This window comes from Aethalodelphis obliquidens, unplaced genomic scaffold (assembly GCF_003676395.1).
Source record: "Aethalodelphis obliquidens isolate GAN/ISIS:26980383/991018 unplaced genomic scaffold, ASM367639v1 scaffold50, whole genome shotgun sequence".
NCBI lineage: Eukaryota > Metazoa > Chordata > Mammalia > Artiodactyla > Delphinidae > Aethalodelphis > Aethalodelphis obliquidens.
In genome coordinates, this window is record NW_020837994.1 from 12,331,984 (window position 1) to 12,353,238 (window position 21,255).

At 36.5% G+C, this 21,255-nt stretch overlaps 1 protein-coding gene across 21 annotated transcripts in view; it reads right to left on the reverse strand.

Moving 5' to 3' along the window:
- Positions 1–21,255, reverse strand: part of PICALM (phosphatidylinositol binding clathrin assembly protein) — a 106,372-nt gene that overhangs the window by 45,852 nt on the left and 39,265 nt on the right. For 20 of the 21 annotated variants that reach the window (XM_027083590.1, XM_027083582.1, XM_027083586.1 and 17 more), the window contains 4 exons: positions 21,136–21,238; positions 5,668–5,761; positions 2,489–2,600; positions 803–909 (listed from right to left, as the gene is read on the reverse strand). In XM_027083590.1, coding sequence (XP_026939391.1) covers positions 803–909; positions 2,489–2,600; positions 5,668–5,761; positions 21,136–21,238 — 416 coding nt within the window. The remainder of the gene's footprint in view (positions 1–802; positions 910–2,488; positions 2,601–5,667; positions 5,762–21,135; positions 21,239–21,255) is intronic. The other variant, XM_027083603.1, reaches the window with a different exon arrangement.

Sequence of the window (21,255 nt, forward strand, 5' to 3'; positions counted from 1 at the left end):
CTTTTCTATCCTATTCCATCTGCTACAGAATAAAACATCACTACGGTAATAGAGCTAGAATCACCAACTTGCTAGTTTCAGATTAACTACTTTGATATTATTAATCAGTTATATAGTCTATTCATCTTCTAGAATTATCCTAGCAAGACACCTCTGGTGGTAATGCATAGAGGGCAGAGAAAGGGAAAACAAACAAAAACACTTCAAGTGCCGCCTCTGTGCAAGCAAGATAATGCCCACAAGCATTACCACAACTACCTTCTGTGACAGTCGCAGAAAATTATTTTTTAAACCGATTTGTAAAATTAGATTATCCTATAACCTACGTTCATGGTTTTCATAATCAATGACAAACAATAAATGCACTATATTCACTTCTGAAGGGAACAAAACATTTTGAACAATGTGGCTCCAGCTGCAACTCTCGCTGGAGAAAAGAGACTTGCACTAACATAGAATATTCTCTACCATATTGAATAGAATAAATCTTCTACAATACATGGCCAATTCCAAACATAAAAGTCACTGCCACCTACTTGATTTTATAGAGAAATAAACAATTTAAAAATAGATTACTTTTCAGTATTCAATACTGAATTAAATATACAGGAAATTTTTTATTCAATATTATATCATATTCATACCATAGCACAGAATTCAATATTGCATAGTGATATAATTGAATATATACCTTACTATATTTGACACTTCTTTCACTTGGATATAGACTGATTTCTTTGAAATGCACGCTTAAAGACAAAAAAAGCAACTTAAGAGATACAGTCACTTAAAGACAGTTTACCTCTGCAACTTTGAGAAACTCTGAGATTCTTGTCATCCTAGTCAGGAACTTCTTATAGATGTCAAGACCTTCTTTGCACTGGTTCTTTTTCATATCGAAATATTTTTCTGCAAAAAGTAGATGTAAATATACTTTTATTCACTTCAAAATATAACACTCAAAAAGGAAAAAGATTTAAAACAGCTCTAAAGAGATTATATTGATGTCTCAGAGAACACATTCACCCTACAGAAAAAATAGTGTTAAATAAGCTTAGATATTTAAAGCAAATTAAAATAGAGATGCTGTTATATTAAAAACTAAGAAATTATGACTTTACTCATATTACTAATATGTTCTACAATATTTCTTCCCTCACAATTCCCTAAATATATACTTGCATGTTAATACAGATCACATTTGACTCCATTTAAAACAGTGCTAACATCTATTTCCAAATATTCTTACTAATGATAAAGAAAGATGGGGGCTTCCCTGGTGGCACAGTGGTTAAGAATCCGCCTGCCAATGCAGGAGACATGGGTTCGATCCCTGGTCCAGGTAAATCCCACATGCCACGGAGCAACTAAGCCCGTGAGCCACAAGTACTGAGCCCATGTGCCACAACTACTGAAGCCCGCGCTCCTATTGTCCATGCTCCTCAACAAGAGAAGCCACTGCAACGAGAAGCCTGCGCACCGCAACGAAGAGTAGCCCCCGCTCACTGCAACTAGAGAAAGTCCACATGCAGCAACAAACACCCAACACAGCCAAAAAATAAATAATTAAAAAAGAAAGAAAGAAAGAAAGATGGCAACTTTTCCACGTCCAAATGTCACTTGGAAAGCTAATTTAACTTAATATATAAACAGCAGTAAAGAGCTTAATTTATACCAATCACAGGGTGGGAGACTATGCCTTCCAAAACTTTGTAGAAAAGAAAACTTTCCATTTTTCACTTGTTAAAAAAAACAACAACCTTATTTCCCTATCTCCATAGACTAAAGCATCCCTGAATGAGTCTGTGTTAAGCCAGCCTATGAAAAACAAATTTAAATAAATTCTAAAAAAAAAAAAGTACTGAAAAGGGAGAACAATTACATTGGAATATTTCACATCTGACACTTGATACTTTGGCACACTTGGCAGACTGTTAATTGTCTACTCCAACCAAATCCCATTAAAAAAACTAGCATCTCTAGGCGAAATTAACTGCATTCCATATATACTGAATACACAGTAAAGCACCACATTCCTGAAATGCCTCAAAAGTAAAAAGCATCCTTAAAAATGCGTGTTTAATTATTTTAAAATAATTAGCAATCTGAAAATTAAGTTTAGAATAAAATACCAATTTTACAGTTAAAGTTCATTTTGGAGTAAATTGTGAGGAAATGATTTTCCTGAGACAGAAAATTCCAACTTAATTTTTATGAAATTTTTGTATTTCTAAAAATAATAAAACTGATAGAAAAAAAGATATATCTAAAAAATACAAAATTCATCTAGCTGAACATTCTAGTTGTATAAGTATTTAATCACTTAGCATATGTAGTCAGATATAAAATTCTTTTCTCCGAATTGTTACAATGAATGACTATATCTCAGTGGATTTTTAGGCAGCTTTAAGTAACAACTTAGACAATATTATTTACTATATGACACAAGATAAGAAATAAAATGTTATTTAACTATAGAAATACTTACCCAGCAGGTTAATAATTCCTTCATTGTACGCTGCAAACAGTCTAATGGCATCTTTGAACAGGAGCATGAAGGCAGCATTTATTACCCCATTTGTAAGTTCATTGCTATTAACCTGGAAAAACAAAAAGAAAGATTAGCTAATGTTTTGTTTTAAAATGACAATTACTTCCTTCAAATTAAAATACAATGAATTCAAACATTTAGGTGTATGAGAGGAAGACATTTATCTCTAGCAATCAGTTATAGCCATATAGTGCAAAAATCTTGATCAAAGAGTTCAGATTTATTTAAAAGCTACAAACACAAATCCTACAACATTCAATTTAGTTCAGAAATAAGTCATTGAGAACAAAAGTACCCTTTAACTCTTGAAATTCTTAGGCTACATCTCAAAAGTTTTTTAAGTTCAATTCAACATTAAATACTTCTAACTGCAAAATAAAGCCCATTTCTAGGTAGAAGTTCACTCTGAGTCATGAAGAATTTACTGAATATTTATAAATCAAAAAATATTTATTAAATGGCTACTACAATCACCAAGGCACTGAGTTAAGCTAGGCAGAATATATATATTTTAAAAATATAACTTTTCCCAATATTACAAACAAGCTCACCTTCATAATGGTTATAATAATATTTCTACCTCACACAGTTACTGGGAGAATTAAATGATATACTGAGTGTAAACAGCCTGATGCAGTACTTTACAAATAAATGATCAATATTTATTATTATTAGTGAATTATGCTTTAACAAAAAAAGCACTTATTTGTTTACCAAGAAATACAAGAAACACCTTTAGTTTTATCTTAAAGAAAGAATCAAAAGGATAAACCAAATTTATCTTAAATTCCTTTTTAGATATCTAAGTACATGATAGTTACCTTGTTAGGTATAGAAAAATATAAGCACAAAACTGAATGGTAAGCAACCAACTGGTAAATATTTGCAGAATATCTGACAAGGTTGACTTCCATCATAGAGAGAATTCTATAAGACAATTCACAAAATAAAAAATACATACAGCTAATAACATGTGAAAAGAAGTTCAACTTCATTGATCAAGTAAATTAAAATAATCAAATTAAATTCCTGAACTATCCTTTCTTGAGCACCAGACTAGTAGGTATCAAGATAATCAAAACCAAGGTATTATTCTATACAGATAAGGATGAAGAAAAACAGGCACCTTTTGACAAGTGACTAGCTCAACCCTTTTGGAGTGTTAAGTTGGCAAAATTTAAATTTCTTAAAAATTTAAATGCTGGGACTTCCCTGGTGGCGCAGTGGTTAAGAATCTACCTGCCAATGCAGGCGACATGGGTTTGATCCCTGGTCCAGGAAGATCCCACATGCCGCAGAGCAACTAAGCCCATGTGCCACAACTACTGAGCCTGCGTTCTACAGCCCACGAGCCACAACTACTGAGCCCGGGCACCACAACTACTGAACCTGTGAGCTGCAACTACTGAGGCCACACTCGGCAACTACTGAAGCACGCACACCTAGAGACAGTGCTCCGCAACAAGAGAAGCCCGTGAACCACGACGAAGAGTAGCCCCGGCTCGCCCCAACTACAGAAAGCCCCCGCGCAGCAATGAAGACCCAATGCAGCCAAAATAAATAAAGTTAGTATTCCTTAAAAAAAAAAAAATTTAAATGTTTATGTCCTTGAACCACCAAATTCTTTTCCTAGGCATTAACCCTATAGAAGTAGGTTTATAAATGTGTAGATACACTATTACCTAACACACACAGAGTACGTAGTGTCCCTCCCACTTGTTTTTTTTCTCCATTTATTTTCTGAATTAAAAAACCAAAATACCCTAAATATTTATCAACAGGAGGATCATATAAGTTGTTACACACAATGCAGTATAATAGACACTGAAAAGAATATGCAATTTTATAAAGGTACCCACAATAAATTAAGTGAAAAAAAAAATTCATGGTTGGACCCTTTCTCTATAAAAACCAAAATAAAGCTCAGTAGTTACATTAATCCCCTGTCATGTAGACTAGGGGCCAGCAAACTTTTTTGTAAAGGGCCTGATCATGAGTATTTTAGACTTGCAGGCCATATGGTCTCTGTCACAACTACTCAATCCCGTTATTACATCAAAAAAAGCAGCCACAGACAACATGTAACCAATGAGCCTGTTCTAAAAACACAATTGTGGACACTGAAAAATAAACTTCATATACTTTTCACCTGTTAAAAATATTCTTTTTTTTATTATTTGCAACTATTTAAAAATTTAAAAATATTCTTTGTATTATTTGCAACCATTTAAAAATGTTCTCAGTTCACAAGCCTACAAAAAAATACTGGTTTGAGAACCTGTTCTAGTCTATAAAGCACCTTCAGGATTCATTTATTGAATGTTTACTGAACACTATCTATGTGCCACACACTACTGACAATGGAGACACAGCAGGGAAAAAGAAGACCCGGTCCCTGCCCTCCAGAAGCTTAAGACTACCAATTAATAGCATACCATTAAAGGAAAATCAATTTCAGCATAAAACTGTCACAGTTCCAATCACTAACTTGCACTTACAAGCTCTAAAATACAATGTCTCTAAGCTAGATGAACCAAAAAAGAAAAGACTTGTAAATGCTAACACCTAACATATTACAAACAAATGACAAAGCTGGCAATTTGGTTCAAGTAACAGTCATGAAAACAAAAATCCCAGGGAACACAACATCCTTGGGCAATAGCTATATAACATGTTGTTACAAGTATATTTGAACTTCCCTTTATTTCTCAATAACTGTCATGCTTTGAGTTCTACAATGCAGACAAAAAGTGAAATATTAAGTTAGCTTATCATAAAGAAAATCTTTATACATTTTTAATATCTAAAAACCATTATCAAAAGAAAGTAGATTTTCACATCAATCTCTTCATCTCTCCATCACTTTCTTTAGCTTATATACCCTATAATTTGGGGGTTAGAGAAGCACCACCAAAGAAATCAGAGTAAATCTAAAACAATTATAAAAACGGAAAGTAATCTGGTTTGGGACCACATTTACAGAAAATCCTTAGGCAAATAGGATATTAGTGTGAAAAAATTAGTCTATGATAACTTGAGAATAAAAACTCTGACCAATTAAAATGATATAATTTTTAAAATCTCAAATTATAAAAGCATTTATGCAATCAACTTACATTAAAATCAAGAAGGGCATCCATTTGATTTTGAATAATTGGTACAGTTTTTAGGAGTTTTTCTGTGTTCATTGTTCTCATAACTCCATCAGCCCTGTTTAAAAAAAAAAAAATGAGTTTGTTATTAAATCTACATTTTGAACTCCCATCTGATTCTCTATTTAAACAGAGAACAAGGTGCTACAAAACATCGCATGTTTTTATCACTTTTTTTTTTTTTTTTGCGGTACGCGGGCCTGTCACTGCTGTGGCCTCTCCCGTTGCGGAGCACAGGCTCCGGATGTGCAGGCTCAGCGGCCATGGCTCACAGGCCCAGCCACTCCGCGGCATGTGGGATCTTCCTGGACCGGGACACGAACCCGTGTCCCCTGCATCGGCAGGCGGACTCTCAACCACCGTGCCACCAGGTAAGCTCCATCGCATGTTTTTAAGTCATTATTGAACCTGAAACCTCAAGTATCAATAGAAATCATATAGAGAAAACAAAAACAGGAAACACCGTTATGTCCAATATCAAGGTGCTCGTTTATAACTAAAAAGAAGATGTAAAGCATGAGACATAAAAATAAAAGTTTGCATTATATAGCCAAGTTTATACTATACTTTTTACATGAGAAAATCGTCTGATCCTCACACCACTCATATGTGTGTAAAGGGCAGTTTTACAGATTTTTTTTTTTAATTATAAATTTAAAAAGATCATTTCCCTCAAATCACTAAATAGGACACAATGGAGTCTGCAGTTGAACACAAGTCTTGGTGAGCACCACTTTACTTAAGGTACTTTATTTGTGACTCAAATCAAAATAAAATTATTTTATTATAAAATAAAGAACAATTTTACCAAGTCATTCTAATCTGGCCATTAAAATAAGTGATAATTAAGAGGAATGGTTTTTAATAAAATGTTCTGTTAAATATTTCCAAAAAGATTTCTTTAAATATTTCTTTAGATATTTCTAAAAATAGAGAAATATCAGCAGTACCAAATAAACTAGAATTTTACAAAACTGACAACAAAAACACTATATAAGAGGTACTGGGGTTAAGGTGCAGAACTAACACTAAGTGTTTATTATATATCAGGCTCCATATTAAGGGCCTGATGTATGTTTTTAAAATCCTCACAAAAATCCTCTGGACAGTCTTGTCCCATTTTATAGACATGAAATTTTAGGTTCAGGGAGGTTATGACTATCTAAGTTCAGAAAACAAATTCATTTTAGGGTCAGTATGTAAACGCAGGTGTATGAGACTCCAAAACAGTGCTTTTCATAATCTTTTGGCAGAGGAACAAGACCCTTTCAAAAAATATACAGGCTTTCCCTAATTTACAAATGATCCATACTTATAAACAGCTGTTCTACCTTAAGCTACCCCTTCAACCACAACTCCAGATACCAGAAAAACAATTAAGCTATGAAAAGCAAAAACAGTGCTTTGCAGGACAAAACAAGAGTTTAAAGAACAAACACTGGACTGCCTTACATAGGCAGCTATTGACCAGCTTTAGTCCAACAACTCTCCCACAGAAGATGTGTTAACCCACCGACACCTATATCCTCTCAGGTATTAAACTACATTGACTGGAGTTTGGGATAAGGACGCCACTCCCTCTTTGTAACCCTTTCTTTATTCTCATACACATCACACTCTCGTTTTATCAGTCACTGTTAGTCCCCTTTTAGTTCTTCCTCCCTCTCCTTGCTGAAGTAATTTTTGATCTCCTGGTCACTTCCCCTCCATCACAGAAGACTTGAATACTGGCTCAGTTTTTCTCAGTTAACTTCAACATCTTAACATGCACAACCAATCCAACATCTTGATCGCAAAATCCCTTAACCACAACCCCTATTCCCATAGTCAGATCCTAACCTTAACTGCCCACCCCCCAAGAAACAACATTATCCCTACTCCCACTCCTACTCCCTTACCCCCAACTTAAGAAAAAGGCAAAATTCAGACACCTTATCCTGACAATAACCTTTTAACTTTCCAGCTGCCTTGGTCAAGTGTCCCATGGCAAAAACTATTTGACTTTATCATAAACTTCAATGCATCAACCCCACCACTACCCACATTGATCCCTTTTCATTTTTCCTTCTTTAATCTAGCTTATAATTCCACAGGTCATTATTATAATCACTCCCTTGCTAATACCCTAACTCTCTTACACCTCTCATTCCCTTGCGGTCACCTGGCAAATTCACAATCCTGGGTGAACACACATTTATCTTCTCTGTGCCTGTACACATGCAGCTGAGTGCTAGTAAAGAAAACTGGGTAAACTGGTTAAACTACAAATTCTTGATCATCAGCCTCAAATGGGGACTCAGAATTGCCAGCAGTCCTCTTAGCCTCTCTAGTGAATCCCTCCCCTGAGTACTTTCAAACCACCTTCTCCCACCTGTCCTTCTCCACCCCTCCCCCACATCCAACACACAAACTCTCAGCTCATACCTCTCAAAATATTTCATTCAGAAATAGAAAATGACAAAAAGAGATTGTCTGATTATCTTGCCACCAAAACTATATTTATCTGATCTGCTCATATTACAACGGAGGAAGTCTATTTCTTTCTATCAAATGTAAATATCAATCACACAGGTCCTTTGGATCCCACTCTGTCACAATCTTTGGTTATCCTCTTTCTCTTTAACACAGCAGTGTCCAATAGAACTATCTGCAATGGTAGAAATGTTCTACACCTACACCATTCAGTATGGTAGCCACCAGCCACACGTGGCTACTGAGCACCTGAAATGTGGTTGATGGAACTAAGGAAATGAATTTTTAATTTTATTTCAGGTGAATTTAAACAGCCACACGTGGCAAACAGCTACCATATTGGACAGTGCAGATCATTAATCTCTTTTAGACTATATCATTCCCATGAACATGCAAGCAAAGTCTACCACACTTTAAACACAACCACACTTTAAACACAAACACACACACACTTGCACTAACCCCACATTCCCATTCAGCTACCACTTCTATTGCATAGTCAAGCACACTTTTTAAAAGAATTGCCACTTCCTTTTCATTCATTATTCAATTCACTCCAGTAAAGATCCACTCTTGCCTCTCCATGTTGCCTCTCCAATGGGTACTTGCCTAACATTACCTGACTAGACTTCTCAGCATCATTCAAAAGTTTCCCTCATTCTTGTAATACTCTGTACTCTGTCTTAGCATCCCCTATATCCCCCACTCCTTGTTTTCTGCCTACTTCACTACCACTTTTTTAGTCTCTTTCATTGACTCCTCATCCTCTACTCATTCTCTAAAATAAATGCTGTGTATCTCAAGATGTTTCTAGGCCCTCTCCTCTCATTCTGTATTTATTCCCTAGAATACTGTCATTCCCAAGCCAGAAATTACCAAACTGCCACTGATATATTTATATTCCCAGACTAGAAATCTCAAAGTTCCTAGTTAGTATTGTTGATTGCCTAATTGATACTTTAACTTATATAAATTACAGGCATCTAAAAACTAATATTTCAAAAACGAAATCCTTAATTTTTAATCACTATACCCTACCCTACCATTCCCAAAGACCTTCCCAGTAAAAGGTAACATCTCCCCAGTGACTTAGGCCAGAAACTATGGGGATGTTTTTTTATTCTTCCCTCTCTCACTAGCCACATCATTTCATCCCAGAGAACTTTAAATTTTTCAATTAAGAAAAATCCTAAGTTATCACATGCTTACATCAGACTTCAAAAAACTCAACTCACAAACCCAAATGCTTAAATATGATTCAGAGCAAATGTATGACAGTTCATACTCTATGTAGAAAACAAGCTTTTATTACTTCTTAAATAGATTATAATTCAGATACTTGCTTCCCAAATATAAGAGCAGTGAATTAAAGGATGATCATCCATATCCTTACTCACAGACAATACCTCTAATATTCTTTCTTTTGCTTGTTATGTAACAATGTCTTGTTACTTTGAACCGTACTAATTTAGAATTCAAGATAATTAAACATGGTAAGTTAACACTATCAAAAAATGGAATGTTAAACAAATAGAAAATGAAGGGACCAATCTTTAACACAACTAACTAAAAAGATAAATCTACAGGCAATTTACTGGATCCATTTTTCATAGAACCGTTTAATGTACTATTTAGAAACACCTAGTCATCTTTTCAAAAACTATTACATATTTACTATGTTTAGATACTGTGGAAAGTCCTGAAGATATGAATCTGAGTAAGACTATATTGTCTTCATGGACGGACAATCTCATATAAAATCTAACAGAAATAAGGCTTCCTCAAAAAAATGATGTTTGAGTGAATTCTTGAGGAATGACTAAGAATTTGCCAGAATAATGAATAAGGGGCTAGATAAAAGAAGTATATTTAAGTGAAAAGTCATTTAACCATACAAGGGTAATAATTCATTTTGATTTTGAATATCCTATATTTCTATTAAAAATTACAGTTATCTCCACCTCAATTTCTAAATACCAAGATATATTCTAAATGAATTAAAGATTTAAATATAAAATACTGGATCCATAAAAATATCCAATGAAAACATAAATACCTAGTTGATCACTTTGGGGCAGAAAACCCCGCTCCAAGTTTGCTTAAAAAACAACAGCCATAAAAATAAAGATAATGGGCTTCCCTGGTGGTGCAGTGGTTGAGAGTCCGCCTGCCGATGCAGGGGACACGGGCTCGTGCCCTGGTCCGGGAAGATCCCACATGCCGCGGAGCGGCTGGGCCCGTGAGCCACGGCCGCTGAGCCTGCGTGTCCGGAGCCTGTGCTCCACAACGGGAGAGGCCACAACAGTGAGAGGCCCGCGTACCACAAAAATAAATAAATAAAATAAAGATAACAATTTTTAACACATAAGATTTTTTTTAAGTTTCAATACTGCTAAAATAAAACCAGGAGCAATATTTGTAACCTGTGACAGTTTATTTTCCCAATAAAACCAAAAGCTTATTTGTTACTTTGCCATGTGCTATAAACATTACATAAAATATATCATTTAATTCTCATAACAATCCTAATAGATAAGTGCTATTAACATCACCATTCTACAGATGAAAATATATTTACAGATGAAATAACTTGGAGCATAAGTCAAGGCTTCCCAAGTTGTGCCACAGCAGACTACTGTGGTACAATTGGATTATATGTATGCCAACACATTAATGCCTAACCCTTCAGCCTCAAACAGTCTTCTCCATGTAACTAACCCACTGTCCTGTACAAATAACGTAAGTTTGTGTAGCATGATGCCGAAATAGTTAGCAAACTGATGGATATGTAAAAAAAAGATACTTGTTCTTAGGAAACAGACATTGAAGTATTAAGAGCTATACAATGTAAAAAGGCATGAGGTATGTAATCCACTTTCAAATGGATCAAAAAGAGAAGTATACAAACACACATACACAAAGAATGATTAAACAAATGTGACAAAATGTTAAAGCCTGGTAAATCTGACTAAAGTGTATAGGAGTTATCTGTATTATCCTTGCAGCATTTCAGGAAGTGAAATTATTTCAAAATAAAATTATTTTTTAAAACTTAAGCTGGGGGCTTCCCTGGTGGCGCAGTGGTTGAGAGTCCACCTGCCAATGCAGGGGACGTGGGTTCGTGCCCCAGTCCGGGAAGATCCCACATGCCACGGAGCGGCTGGACCCGTGAGCCATGGCCACTGAGTCTGCGCATCCGGAGCGTGTGCCCCGCAACGGGAGAGGCCACAACAGTGAGAGGCCCGTGTACCGCAAAAAAAAAAAACAAAAAAAAAAACTTAAGCTGGCTGAAGTATCCTACTAAAATCTTTCATATAACTGGAGTGAAGCTAGAAATCAAACCTAAATTTATCTGACAAAACAGCCAGTTAGTCTTAAGACAACAGAAAAGAATTGTAAAAGCCCAACAGAGAAGTGGGCAAAGGACACTGAAAAGCAATTAACAAAGCATGAATGGCATTTTTAAAAAGAGAGAAAGAGGCTCAATATCACCATTTAAAAATTAATTGATCAACCAACATAAAATGAACACCTAATGAGATACATTTTCATGATGAGGGAAGAAAACAGAGGAAGAGGTATTTATAGCTGTAATTAACTCAGTAATCTGGTACCACTTTTATCCAGGGCAACTTAATATTTTCTAATAAATGGTAAATGTCTATAACGTTTGACTTGTCAATTCTAAGAATTTATTCTACAGGAAACTTCACTTAATGCAACCAGAGAGGACAGACGGAAGAATTATAATCCCGCAGCCTGCAGAATGAAAACCACAATCACAGAAAGACAGACAAAATGAAAAGGCAGAAGACTATGTCCCAGATGAAGGAACAAGATAAAACCCCAGAAAAACAACTAAATGAAGTGGAGATAGGCAACCTTCCAGAAAAAGAATTCAGAATAATGATAGTGAAGATGATCCAGGACCTCAGAAAAAGAATGAAGGCAAAGATCGAGAAAATGCAAGAAATGTTTAACAAAGTCCTAGAAGAATTAAAGAGCAAACAAACAGAGATGAACAATACAATAACTGAAATGAAAAACACACTAGAAGGAATCAACAGTAGAATAACTGAGGCAGAAGAAAGGATAAGTGACCTGGAAGACAGAATGGTGGAAATCACTGCTACAGAACAGAATAAAGAAAAAGGAATGAAAAGAAATGAAGACAGCCTAAGAGACTGCTGGGACAACATTAAACGCACCAACATTCACATTATAGGAGTCCCAGAAGGAGAGAGAGAGAAAGGACCTGAGAAAACATTTGAAGAGATTATAGACGAAAACGTCCTTAACATGGGAAATAGGCACCCATGTCCAGGAAGCACAGAGAGTTCCAGGCAGGATAAACCCAAGCAGAAACACGCTGAGATACATAATAATCAAACTGACAAAATTAAAGACAAAGAAAAATTATTAAAAGCAACAAGGGAAAAATGACAACATACAAGGGAACTCCCATAAGATCAACAGCTGATTTCTCAGCAGAAACTCTGCAAGCCAGGAGGGAGTGGCACGACATATTTAAAGTGATGGAAGGGAAGAACCTACAACCAAGAATACTCTACCCAGCAATGATCTCATTCAGATTCAACGGAGAAATCAAAAGCTTTACAAACAAGCAAAAGCTAAGAGAATTCAGCACCACCAAACCAGCTCTACAACAAATGCTAAAGGAACTTCTCTAAGTGGGAAACACAAGAGAAGAAAACGACCTACAAAAACAAACCCAAAACAAGAAAATGGTAATAGGGACATATATATCGATAATTACCTTAAATGTGAATGGATTAAATGCTCCAGCCAAAAGACACAGACTGGCTGAATGGATACAAAAACAAGACCCACGGGCTTCCCTGGTGGCGCAGTGGTTGAGAGTCCGCCTGCCGATGCAGGAGACGTGGGTTCGTGTCCCGGTCTGGGAGGATCCCGCATGCCGCAGAGCGGCTAAGCCTGTGAGCCATGGCCGCTGAGCCTGCGCGTCCGGAGCCTGTGCTCCGCAACGGGAGAGGCCACAGCAGTGAGAGGCCCGCGTACCGCAAAAAAAAAAAAAAAAACAAGACCCATATATACGCTGTCTACAAGAGACCCACTTCAGACCTAGGGACACATACACACTGAAACTGAGGGAATGGAAAAAGATATTCCATGCAAATGGAAATCAAAAGAAAGCTGCAGTAGCAATACTCATATCAGATAAAATAGACTTTAAAATAAAGAATGTTACAAGAGACAAGGAAGGACACTATATAATGATCAAGGGATCAAGCCAATAAGATATAACAAGTAAAAATATATATGCACCCAACAAAGAAGCACCTCACTACATCAGGCAACTGCTAACAGCTCTAAAAGAGGAAATTGACAGTAACATAATAATAGCAGGGAATTTTAACACCTCACTTATACCAATGGACAGATCATCCAGACAGAGAATTAATAAGAAAACACAAGCTTTCAATGACACAACAGACCAGACAGAACTGATTGATATTTATAGGACAGTCCATCCGAAAACAGCAGATTACACTTTCTTCTCAAGGGCACACAGAACATTCTCCAGGACAGATCACATCTTGGGTCACAAATCAAGCCTCAGTAAATTTAAGAAAACTGAAATCGTATCGAGCATCTTTTCCGACCACAACGCTATGAGATCAGAAATAAATTACAGGAAAAAAAATGTAAAAAACACAAACACATGGAGGCTAAACAATACATTACTAAATAACCAAGAGATCACTGAAGAAATCAAAAAATACCTAGAGACAAATGACAATGAAAACACGACGATCCAAAACCTATGGGATGCAGCAAAAGCAGTTATAAGAGGGAAGTTTATAGCAATACAATCCTACCTCAAGAAACAAGAGAACTATCAAATAAACAATCTAAATTTACACCTAAAGGAACCAGAGAAAGAACAAACAAAACCCAAAGTTAGTAGAAGGAAAGAAATCATAAAGATCAGAGCAGAAATAAATGAAATAGAAACAAAGAAAACAATAGCAAAGATCAATAAAACTAAAAGTTGGTTCTTCGAGAAGATAAACAAAATTGATAAACCGTTAGCCAGACCCATCAAGAAAAAGAGGGAGAGGACTCAAATCAATAAAATTGGAAATGAAAAAGGAGAAGTTACCACAGACACCGCAGAAATACAAAGCATCCTAAGAGACTACTACAAGCAACTCCATGCCAATAAAATGGACAACCTGGAAGAAATGGACAAATTCTTAGAAAGGTATAACCTTCTAAGACTGAACCAGGAAGAAATAGAAAATATGAACTGACCAATCACAAGTAATGAAATTGAAACTGTGATTAAAAATCTTCCAACAAACTAAAGTCCAGGACCAGATGGCTTCACAGGTGAATTCGTTCAAACATTTAGAGAAGAACTAACACCCATCCTTGTCAAACTCTTCCAAAAAACTACAGAGGAAGGAACACTCCCAAACTCCTTCTATGAGGCCATCATCACCCTGATAGCAAAACCAGGGAAAGACACTACAAAAAAAGAAAATTACAGACCAATATCACTGATGAATATAGATGCAAAAACCCTCAGCAAAATACTAGCAAACAGAATCCAACAATACATTAAAAGGATCATAAACCATGATCAAGTGGGATTTATCCCAAGGATGCAAGGATTCGGATACTGTAAAACTCTTAGAGTAAAACATATGCGGAACACTCTCTGACATTAATTGCAGTAATATTTTTAATCCACCTCATTGAGTAACAGAAGTAACAACAAAAATCGACAAATTAAAAGCTTTTTCACCACAAAGGAAACCATAAACAAAACCAAAAGACAACCAACAGAATCGGATAAAAATGTTTGCAAATGAAGCAACTGACAAGGGATTATCTCCAAAATATACAAACAGCTCATGCAGCTCTATGTCAGAAAAACAAACAACCCAATCGAAAAATGCGCAGGAGATCAAACCAGACATTTCTCCAAAGAAGACATACATGGCCAAGAGGCACATGAAAAGCTGCTCAACATCACTATTAGAGAAATGCAAATCAAAACTGCGAGGCATCACCTCACACTGGTTAGAATGGGCATCATCAGAAAATCTACAAACAAATGCTAGAGAGGGTGTGGAGAAAAAGGAACCCTCCTGCCTGTTGGTGGGAATGTAAATTGATACAGCCACTATGGAGAACAGTATGGAGGTTCCTTAAAAAACAAAAAAACAGAACTACCATATGACCCAGCAATCCCACTACTGAGCATATACCGAGAAAACCGTAATTCAAAAAGACACATGGGGCTTCTCTGGTGGCGCAGTGGTTGAGGGTCCGCCTGCCGATGCAGGGGACACGGGTTCGTGCCCTGATCAGGGAGGATCCCACATGCCGCGGAGCAGCTAGGCCCGTGAGCCACAGCCGCTGAGCCTGCACGTCCGGAGCCTGTGCTCTGCAACGGGAGAAGCCACAACAGTGAGAGGCCCACATACTGCAAAAAAAAAAAAAGGCACATGCACCCCAGTGTTCATTGTAGCACTATTTACAATAGCCAAGTCATGGAAGCAACCTAAATGTCCATCAACAGACGAATGGATAAAGAAGATGTAGTATATATATATACAATGGAATATTACTTGGCCATAAAAAGGAACAAAATTGGATCATTTGTAGAACGTGGATGGACCTAGAGACTGTCATACAGAGTGAAGTCAGAAAGAGAAAAACAAATATCATATGTTAACGCAGGTATGTGGAATCTAGAAAAATTGTACAGATGAACCAGTTTGCAAGGCAGAAATAGAGACACAGAAGTAGAGAACAAACGTATGAACACCAAGGGAGGAAAGCAGCTGGGGGTGAGGGAGGGTGGGATGAATTGGGAGATTGGGATTGACATATATACACTAATATGTATAAAACTGATAACTAATAAGAACCTGCTGTATAGCACAGGAACTCCACTTCACTGTAGAGTAGAAACTAAGACAACATTGTAAAACGACTATATTCCAATTAAAAACAAAAACAAACCAAAAAAAACTGCCCAGTCATATGGTTTGTGTATATATATATATATGTGTATGTGTAGGTATCTGGGTATTTTATACACCCAGATACATACACATGTTGTGCTACTCTTGATTCCACTCAATCATAGGTCCTCTTTGATTCACTTTTCTTTTCCTTAGCATTAAATAAGAGTAATTTCCTTTAAATCAGTACTAATTACATTGTGTATAATCAAGGACTGTTCTCATCCAAGTAATAAAAGTTTGCTCTATTAAATATAAAAATGCAACAACACTCCTCAATTGAGAAACTGACCCTTCAGATTAGAAAAGAAGTTACAATTTTTAAAATATATTAATCTGGGACTTCCCTGGTGGCGCAGTGGTTAAGACTCCACGCTGCCAAAGCCAGGGGCCCAGGTTTGATGCCTGGTCAGTGAACTAGATCCCACATGCATGTCACAACTAACAGTTCACATGCCACAACAACGGAGACTGTGTGCCACAACTAAGGAGCCAGCGAGCCGCAACTAAGGAACCCGTGAGCAGCAACTATGATACAGCGCAACCAAATAAATATTTTAATATATACATATATGTGTGTATATATATATATATATATATATTAAAATGTGAAATCTACAAATATCTTGATCAGTTTTAACTGAACATGCTTTACAGGGAAGTATTAATATAAACCCAGCTGGAAAGTGGTTTACTGGACAGAATACTGAGGGTTAAGAATCAGACCTCTAATATGATCTCCTCTATCATAATCACCTACAAAGTACCTAAATATATGAAACAAAAATCTGTGGAATTCAGTTTTGGTAGGTTCCAAACTCATCACCTCCCAATTAATTTGAAACAGTGACACAGAAACATTTAAATTCAGCTTTAAAACTTCTTGAATAACTGAGAGGTTACTTTACACTTGTATTAAAATTTCCATTTCAGTCTAGTAATTTAACATGTCAAGAGAACAATTTAAAGGAACATATTAATTGCATAGATCTTTGGGATCTTTAAAGAGCAGGGAAATTCAGAAACTCAGTATTTCCGCAGAAGCCAGATTCCCCTCAGGGCAGGCCTCCATAGTTACAAGGGTCATCGATGCCCCTTAAGAATGTCTTCTTTCCTGAGGACTCATCATATATCCTAAAAAAAACCTGTACACCGGACTTTTTATCAGGTATAGAAACACTGATTCTATCATTCATGAGATTAGTTCTTATGACAAGAAGACTGTGATTTAGGGCACAGCAAGAAATAAATTCAACCTCTGCGTTCAAGATTAAAAAGAACCTTAAATGCAAAACAGCAATGAAAGAAATTACACAAGATAAACAGAAAGATATCCTGTATTTATGGATTAGAAACAATGTGTTAAGACACTTAACGCTTCCCAATTTGATCTACAGATTAAATGCAATCTTTATCAAAATCCAGCTACCATTTCTGCAGAAATTGATAAGCTAATCCTAAAATTCATACGAAAATGCAAGAGATACAGAATAGCCAAAACAATCTTGAAAATTAAGAAGAGAGCCAGAGAACTCACACTTCTCAATTTCAAAACTTACTACCAAGCAACATTCTTCAAAACAAGTGTGGTACTGGCATGAGGACAGACATAGATCAACAGAATAGAATTGAGAGCCCAGAAATAAGCCTTTACATTTATGATCAATCCATTTTCATCAAGACCATTCAATGGGAAAAGAAAAGACTTCAACAAATGGTGCTGGGATAACAGAATATCCACATACAAAAGAATGAATTTACACCCATACCTCATACCACATACAAAAATTAATTCAAAGTGGATCAAAACCTAAATGTAAGAGCTAAAACTACAAAACAGAAAAAAGGTAGGAGTATATCTTTGTGATCTTGGATTAAGCAATGTTTTCTTAGACATGATGCCAAAAGTATACACAACCAAAGAAAAATAAATAAATAAATAAATTGGAATCCATCAAAATTAAAAACTTACGTTTTTCAAAGGATACCATTAAGAAAGTGAAGACAAGCCACGGGAGGTGAGAAAATATGTGCAAATTATATATATGATAAGGAACTGATGTCCATATTTTAAAAAACGCTTACAATTCAACAGTAAAAGGACAACCCAATTAAAAAACAAGGACTTGAACAGACATTTTTCCAAAGAAGATATACAAATGGCCAATAAGCACATAAAAAGACACTCAACATCATTAGCCATCAGGAAAATGCAAACCAAAACACGATACATCACTCCACACCCACTAGGACGGTTATAATCAAAGACAGAAAATAACAAGCATTGACAAGAATGTGGAGAAATTGGAACCTGTATACATTGCTGGTGGGAATGTAAAATGGTTCAACTACTTTGAAAAACAGTTTGCTACCTAAGGAGGCAAAAGACCTGTACTCCAAAAACTATAAGACACTGATGAAAGAAACTGAAGATGATGCAAACAGATGTAAAGATTTACTGTGTTCTTGGATTGGAAGAATCAATATTCTTAAAATGACCTTACTAACCAAAGCAATCTGTGGATTCAGTGCAATTCCTATCAAATTACCAATGGCATTTTTCACAGAATTAGAACAAAAAAATTTTAAATTTGCATGGCAACACAAAAGATCCCAAATAGCCAAAACAATTTTGAGAAAGAAGAATGGAGCTGGAGGAATCATGCTCCCTGACTTCAGACTATAAAACAAAGCTACAGTAATCAAAACAGTATGGTATCAGCACAAAAAGAGACATATAGATCAACAGAACAGGATAGAAAGCCCAGAAATAAACCCATGCACTTATGGTCAATTAATCTATGACAAAGGATGCAAGAAGATACAATGGAGAAAAGACAATCTCTTCAGTAAGTGATGCTGGGCAAACTGGACAGCTACATGGAAAGAAAGAAATTAGAACATTCTCTAACACCATATACAAAAATAAGCTCAAAATGGATTAAGCACCTAAATGTAAGACCAGATACTATAAAAACCCCTAGAAGAAAACTCAGGCAGAACACTCTTTGACATAAATTGTAGCAATATTTTTTTGGATCCATCTCCTACAGTAACAGAGATAAGAACAAAAATAAACAAATGGACCTAATTAAATTTAAAAGCTTTTGCACAGAAAAGGAAACCATAAACAAAAACAAAGACACCTATGGACTGGAAGAAATTATTTTCACACAATGCTACCAACAATGGATTAATTTCCAAAGTACACAAACAGTTCATACAGCTTAACATCAAAAAAAGAAAACTCAATCGGGACTTCCCTGGTGGCTCAGTGGTTAAAAGCTGCCTGCCAATGCAGGGGACACGGCTTTGTCCCCTGGTCCTGGGAAGATCCCACATGCATGGAGCAACTAAGCCTATGCACCACAACTACTGAGCCTGCACGCCCTAGAGCCCGCACCACAACTACTGAGCCCACACACAGCAACTACAGAAGCCCGCATGCTCGAGGGCCTGCGTGCAGCAACTACTGAGCCAGTGTGCTGCACCTATTGAAGCCTGTGTGCCTAGAGCCCATGCTCCACAAGAGAAGCCACCTCAATGAGAAGCCCACGCACCACAATGAAGAGTACCCCACACTCGCCGCAACTAGAGAAAACCCTTGTGCAGCAACAAAGACCCAATGTAGCCAAAAGTAAATTAATTAAATTTAAAAAATAAAATCCAAAAATGGGCAGAATAAAAAAATAATTTTTTTAAAAAAGGGCAAAAGGCCTAAATAGACATTTCTCCAAAGAAGACATACAGATGGCCAACAGGCACATGAAAAGATGCTCAATATCACTAATTATTAGAAAAATGCAAACCAAAACTACAATGAGGTATCACCTCACACCAGTCAAAACGCCCATCATTAAAGTCTACAAACAATAAATGCTGGAGAGGGTGTGGAGAAAAAGGAACCCTCCTTCACTGCTGGTGGGAATGTAAACTGGAGCAGCCACTATGGAGAACAGTATGGAGGTTCCTTAAAAAATGAAAAATAGAGTTACTGTATGATCCAGCAATCCTATCCTGGGCATATATTCAGACAAAACTCTAACTCAAAAAGATACATGAACCCCAATGTTCACAGCAGCACTATGTACAATAGCTAAGACATGGAAGCAACCTAAGTGTCCATCAAGGACAGATGAATGTATAAAGATGTGGTATGGGGCTTCCCTGGTGGCACAGTGGCTGGGGGTCCGCCTGCTGGTGCAGGGGACGCGGGTTCGTGCCCCGGTCCGGGAGGATCCCACATGCCGCGGAGCGGCTGGGCCCGTGGGCCATGGCCGCTGGGCCTGCGCGTCCGGAGCCTGTGCTCCGCAGCGGGACAGGCCGCAGCAGTGAGAGGCCCGCATACCTCAAAAAAAAACCAAAAAACAAAAAAAACCAGATGTGGCATGTATATACATATGGTGTCTCTACATGATAGAATATTACTTGGGCATAAAAAGGAATGAAGTACTGATGCATGCCACAACAAAGATGCTGTAACTTGATTATGCTGAATGAAAGAAGTCAGACACAAAAGGCCACATATTGTACGATTCCACTTATACAAAATGTTCAGGACAAATCCATAGAGATATAAAGTAGATTTGTCGTTTTCAGGGTCTAGAGGAAGAGGAAAATGGGAAGCAATGAAATGTTTTGGGATTAGATAGCGGTGATGCTGCACAACTTTGTAAATATACTAAAAACCACTTAATTGTACACTTCAAAAGGGTGAATTTTATGTTGTGTGAATTGTCTCAATAAAGCTGTTATAAAATTCAAAAGAACTTTGAAAATCCTAGTGCAAAAAGTATCTGATATACTTCTTCAGAGAAAAATGAAGTTCACCTTTTAAAACTGGCCTGAAATTCCATAACGCATAATCAATAATGCCTACGATTTATATTTAAAATATTAAAATACATCAGATATCAAAAAAAAAGCAAGCTTAACTCACCCTCTTTTCACTTTTGTGAAATCAAATGCAACTTGTCTGTATGAAACTGCTTTTTCATTTAGATATCTACTATACCGCCTAATAAAGGTAGACATATCATATCCTGTAAGAAAAGAAACA